At 38.7% G+C, this 6359-nt stretch overlaps 1 protein-coding gene across 2 annotated transcripts in view; it reads left to right on the top strand.

Moving 5' to 3' along the window:
- VWA8 (von Willebrand factor A domain containing 8) overlaps window positions 1-6359 on the top strand; it is a 389233-nt gene that overhangs the window by 150015 nt on the left and 232859 nt on the right. For both annotated transcript variants that reach the window (XM_014549735.1, XM_005878642.2), the window contains exon 20: window positions 607-678. In XM_014549735.1, the coding sequence (XP_014405221.1) occupies window positions 607-678 (72 nt within the window). The remainder of the gene's footprint in view (window positions 1-606; window positions 679-6359) is intronic.

Genomic DNA, 6359 nt, shown 5'->3' with positions numbered 1-6359 from the left:
CATCCCCCCCATCCCCCCCACTCATGCCCTCACCTCCCTGTTGTCTGTGTCCATTGGTTAGGCTTATATGCATGCATACAAGTCCTTTGGTTGATCTCTCCCCCTTACCGCCACCCTCCCCTACCTTCCCTCTAAAGTTTGACGGTCTGATCGATGTTCCCCCAATTATTTTAGAAAGCGTCTCCCCCTTACCCCCACCCTCCCCTACCTTCCCTCTAAAGTTTGACTGTCTGATCGATGTTCCCCCAATTATTTTAGAAAGCATTTGTATATTTATATAAGCAAGTGTTAATTTAAATACTATATTAAATTATAAAACAAGTGTACATTGTTTGATAGCTGAAAAATATATTTGAACTATTGGTGAGTGGCTTAGTTTTGCTCAGGTGTACTATTTCAGGTTTTTAGTATCAGTGACCTAATTGGTTATATAACTGACTTATAACCACAGCATTAATTTTTGTGGTTTTTTTAAATCAAATTGTTTAGGTATTATCTATTATGATAGATGTTTTCCTTTCCATTGAAGACATCACTATAGTTAACTTTCTTATTTTACCTTGATTGTGCAAAACACAATTAACCTTGTGTTTTCTTTTTCTCTAGCATATGATAGTGATGGAAGATATGCTCAAAGACTTTCTGCTTGGAGAACATCTGTTATTGGTTGGTAACCAGGTGAGTTATGGTTATGGCTGGAACTCAAGGTACTAATGAATAAGTGATAGTAACAGTATAAAAGCAGTAAGCTTTTTGTTTTTGTTGGAATAAGTTTTTAGAAATGATTCTTTTTTTTCTTACCTAAATAACTAGTTTAATTAAATGATGAAGGTCTTCTACCTTCTAAACTTTAGAGTCACCTCAGGGTTTAAATTACCCCCCATTTAATCACCCACCAAGTCCTGTCTATTGTACCTCATAAATATCTACTAGCCTATCTCACCATCACCTAGCACCTGGATTATAGCAATAGTTTTCTAATATAGTTCCACCCAGAACTTAGTCCCACTTTGATCTACTCTCTCCTCTGCAGCCAGATTGATACTTGTAAAACTAAAATCTGATTCAGTCTCTCTTTTTTGTTTAAATTGGCTCTGCACTGCCCTTAGGTATAGTCTTCAGTATGGCTTTCAGTGTCCTGCAGGATCTAGGCCAGTGATGGCGAACCTTTTGAGCTCGGCGTGTCAGCATTTTGAAAAACCCTAACTTAACTCTGGTGCCGTGTCACATATAGAAATTTTTTGATATTTGCAACCATAGTAAAACAAAGATTTATATTTTTGGTATTTATTTTATATATTTAAATGCCATTTAACAAAGAAAAATCAACCAAAAAAATGAGTTCGCGTGTCACCTCTGACACGCGTGTCATAGGTCCGCCATCACTGACTAGGCTCTGCCACCTTTCTACTCATAAGGCTTGACTTCTTCCTTTCAGGCACTCTATTAGCCAGAGCCACTCTGGACTCCTGCAGTTTCTTATCTGGGCTCTAGTCTTTGATGCATGCTCTTCTCTGCATGGAGCACTCCCAGCCCTCTTCCCAGACCCCCTACCCCTAACTCCAAGGAGGTTTTAGCTAGTCCCTGACTGAGTTAGGTTTCCCCTGCTTCTCTGTGTCTTTCTATCTCCCTATCATCACACTAGTCATATGTACTGTATTTGTGTGTACAATGATGTCTTTCCAACTTGTCTATATGCTCCTCAAGGGCAGCGACCACACTTCCCTTGCTCATCTCTATATCCTCAGTTTCTAGCACAGTACCTGCTATATAGTAGATATTCAATATGTGTTTCTGGAGGGAATGGATGAATATTTTATATTTAGGAGGGTTCTGATAATTTTCCTTAATTGAATTGTCAGACTCACAGTAAACAGCACCTTTGGTTTTTTTAAATTGTTTTTAACTTAAGGATAACAAGTTTTCAGGAGTTTGGTCTTTATTTTTCCTTATTTTAACCTATAAAAACAAAACATAGTCTATAACAAGTTTTCAGGAGTTTGGTCTTTATTTTTCCTTTTTTTTAACCTATAAAAACAAAACATAGTCTTTATTTAGTTCCTCAGACTTACCATTTTAAAGTGCTGACTTTTCTTTTTACAAGAAGTGGGCCAATTGAGTGGTTTACTGGTTGAGTGCACAGGCTTGGCAGTTAACTGGTTAGAGGTCCAATAGCAATACTTTCACAGAGAGCTGAAACTCTGGGCACGTTGCTCATTTTACTGAGGCTCAGTTTCCTTAAATCTAACCTGTAGCACTTTATTGGGTTAATGTAGACATCACATGAGGTAAATCTGTGTATCACTGTACTATTAAAAAGGACTTTAATATTCTCTTGTTTCATTTTTTTCTAAATGATTAAAAGGAAAGTGATAAATTATTCATGGTACTTTTTTACTATTTGAAAAGTTCTACCTACTCTTATATACTGAAAAATCATTTTTCCTGATGAGTTTGTATATCACAATAGGAGGAAGATGATCAGTTAATAGTCCAGTATTCAGTCCTTGATATTTCTGAAGCCCAAGGAGTCAGGAGATTCTAAAAGAAATTGACTAAATGTTTTATTTTGTGAATTTGCAACATTTTAATGAAGGAAACAAATTCGATAGAATCTAGGAGGTGTCCACTTAATAGTTAAGTGGCCCATTCAACTGGACATGGTAACATACTGAGAGGATCAGAGACTGGCAGCATTATCACTAGGAAAGAATAATGCAATACTAATTAGTTTTAAATTTCTAGTAATAATTAAGTGCTAATTAGTATTTAGCTAATTAAATGAGGTCTAACTTTGTGCATGCTTACATATACCAGGTCAAGGAGTGAAAATTGGACCAAAGTGGCGGGTTAAAACTACTTAATAGAACTTCTTGAGTACTTTAGCCAATTTCAGTTCCTCTCAAACTTGTTTTCAAAAGCTAATGTTATTGTTAAGATCTCAGAAAGATTATAGACTCTTTCCCCCCAGCTTTATTAAAGTATAATTGACAAAATTACAATATTTTTAAAGTGTGCAATGTGGTGATTTGGTATATGTATACATTATTAATAATTACTACTTCCATTAACTACTTCCATTTGGTATGTATGTGGGAGGATGAAGTTACCTGTAATATTCTTTGGCAAATTCATAGCAAGTACCCCACACAGAGATGTGCTTTGCTAAGGACTGGTATGGAGTTACCAGTATGTGTTCTCTTTTTCTGCTTTTATCCTTCCAGATTTCTTTTTCGGGAATATGTACTTTTGCAGTCATAGTAACTCAGGTCCTTCATCAGCAGCTTTGAAAAAAATTATCTTCTTTCTTTATCAGTGGTATTTCAGTATCTCTCTTTCTATTTTATGCACCTTCTCACTTTCACTCTTATTTCCATCTTGTGAAACAAAACAAAAAGAAAAAGGCAAGTGAAGGTGCAGTTGATAGGTAAGTTGAGGGCTGCTGACTCTCAACTCTCATGGGGTAGTGTCACTGGTGTTTTCACTGAAATGCAAAGTGACAGCCATCTGAGAAATGGCGAACCTTTTGAGCTCGGCGTGTCAGCATTTTGAAAAACCCTAACTTAACTCTGGTGCTGTGTCACATATAGAAATTTTTTGATATTTGCAACCATAGTAAAACAAAGACTTATATTTTTGATATTTATTTTATATATTTAAATGCCATTTAACAAAGAAAAATCAACCAAAAAAATGAGTTCGCGTGTCACCTCTGACACGCGTGTCATAGGTTCGCCATCACTGACTAGGCTCTGCCACCTTTCTACTCATAAGGCTTGACTCCCTCCTTTCAGGCACTCTATTAGCCAGAGCCACTCTGGACTCCTGCAGTTTCTTATCTGGGCTCTAGTCTTTGATGCATGCTCTTCTCTGCATGGAGCACTCCCAGCCCTCTTCCCAGACCCCCTCCCCCTAACTCCAAGGAGGTTTTAGCTAGTCCCTGACTGAGTTAGGTTTCCCCTGCTTCTCTGTGTCTTTCTAACTCCCTGTCATCACACTAGTCATATGTACTGTATTTGTGTGTACAATGATGTCTTTCCAACTTGTCTATATGCTCCTCAAGGGCAGCGACCACACTTCCCTTGCTCATCTCTATATCCTCAGTTTCTAGCACAGTACCTGCTATATAGTAGATATTCAATATGTGTTTCTGGAGGGAATGGATGAATATTTTATATTTAGGAGGGTTCTGATAATTTTCCTTAATTGAATTGTCAGACTCACAGTAAACAGCACCTTTGGTTTTTTTAAATTGTTTTTAACTTAAGGATAACAAGTTTTCAGGAGTTTGGTCTTTATTTTTCCTTATTTTAACCTATAAAAACAAAACATAGTCTATGCCTATTTTAATCACATGATTTATTTTGAATATAAGTAAACCATTTGTAGCAGTTGATCTGGTTCCTTTCTTTCTCTTCGTCTTTCTAAAACATTATATGATAATTACTCAAAAAAAAACAAAAACCAACTCAATTAGAAGTGAAGCTTTGAATTAAATATTAACAGAGAAGCCAGCAGTGGGTTAGGATAATTATACAATGAAGTGTTAATGAGTGTTCTCTTAATACAAACTGTCTATAGATAGATAGAGTCTACCCAGCCTTCTGTCTGCAAAGTAGAAACTGGCTGAAGTCCATGAACGAAACTTTTCAACGGTTGAAGCTGTAAATTTAGAGATGTTTTGAAAGATTGCTCTTTACCAGAGGAAATTACAATGAGGAAATTAAAAAGACGTAAGAAAGTGTGTTGATTTTGAGAAATCTCAAGGTTTATCATCTTTATTAAGCCTAATCCCACCTTTTCTTCCCATATAATTCTCTCAAGATTAGACAAGATTTTATAACTATTCTATTGGGAAGCTAACAATTCCATAAACATCCCTTATGGCAAAACGAAGTGGCCCTCATCTTCTTTTGGTGAAATAAAATTGATTTTGACTTTATTGGACAATCAGCAATTAGCTCTCATCCACATTGTAGATTTTTTTAAAGTGGTGACAGGTATGTAGGTGACCAATTTATAAAGTTTGTTTGATGAATCTTCATCCTCATATAATTTCTGGACCAACATATCCAAATATGATATGGGACATGCCTTACTCCTTTGGCCCAGACAGCCCTGTTGAGCCTGGTGTCAATGCCTGGTGTCAGTGTATACATATGGAGTTCCCCTGTCCTTCATGGCAAATCTCCGGGCCTCTGTGAGTGCCCTACAGGCATGCTTCTTGAAGCCCACTCCATGATGGGCTTGTGAATGTTGATTGTGTATTCTGTGGTCACTACCTCCTTGATGGCAGAACAGCCCCTCCTTCTTGCCACCCTTCTTTGTGGGAGCAATTAGTCTGGGCCCAAGTTGGAATGAAAGCAAAATTCATTTTTTTCTCCTTCTAATTTTCTTTGTGGGATTTTAGGGCACAGTACATGTACTTTTCAGTAAGTGAGGCAGAATTGCTGCCTGTCATCCAAAGCGATATGGTGCCTGGAAATTGCACGTTTGATGGTCCCTTAGCATATAATGCCACATATTGTAGAACCACTTTTGTATGCTGTTACATGCAGTATCTTCTACTTACTATGATTATAACATGGCATGTACCTTTCATGCATTTACAAGTTTCATACTGGCTTTTTAAAAAAATCATAGCATGACTTTCTATTTATTTCAACTTTACTGAGAGGGTAAAAGGAGAAATGCCTGTTTATTTTCTATGAGTGGTACTTCTGTCCCAACTCTATTCAAGATTAATCTTCCTTCCTTCCTTCCACATCTTTTCTTTTAATTTGTAGAGCTATATTCTATTTTATATACAAAACTAGAGGCCTGGTGCACGGATTCGTGTACATTGAAAGGAAATTAATTAGAAGGTGGCTGGCGGGGCGGGACTGGGCAAGATGGACCAGACACACCCTGGAGACAACCTCCCTCAGTCCCTCCCCAGACAGCTGCACCTGGGGAGTGAGCGGGGTCCTTCTGGCAGGTGGGGTCCCTTAGCCTGGCCTGCGGGAATCAGCCAAAACCAGCAGTCTGACATTCCCTGAGGGCCCCCGCCCTCCCCCCCGGAGTGCGAGAGGGCACTCTGCAAAGTTGTAACTCAGCAGCTCCTGCATTGAGCATCTGCCCTCTGGTGGTCAGTGCACATCATACCTACCAGCCAGTTGGCTAGTTGGCCAGTTGGCCAGCCACTTAGCCTTTTATATATATTGACTAGATGCCCGGTGCACAAAAATTTGTGCACTGGCGGGGCGGGGGGGATGTCCCTCAGCCCCACTTCTGCCCTCTCACAGTCTGGGACCCCTCGGGAAATAACGACCTGCTGGCTTAGGCCCGCTCCTGGGTGGCAGAGGGCAGGCCCAATCCCT

The sequence above is a fragment of the Myotis brandtii genome, unplaced genomic scaffold, assembly GCF_000412655.1.
Source record: "Myotis brandtii unplaced genomic scaffold, ASM41265v1 scaffold569, whole genome shotgun sequence".
Taxonomy (NCBI): domain Eukaryota; kingdom Metazoa; phylum Chordata; class Mammalia; order Chiroptera; family Vespertilionidae; genus Myotis; species Myotis brandtii.
The sequence above is the reverse complement of the archived record's forward strand: the minus strand, read 5'-3'. Positions and strand labels throughout refer to the sequence as shown.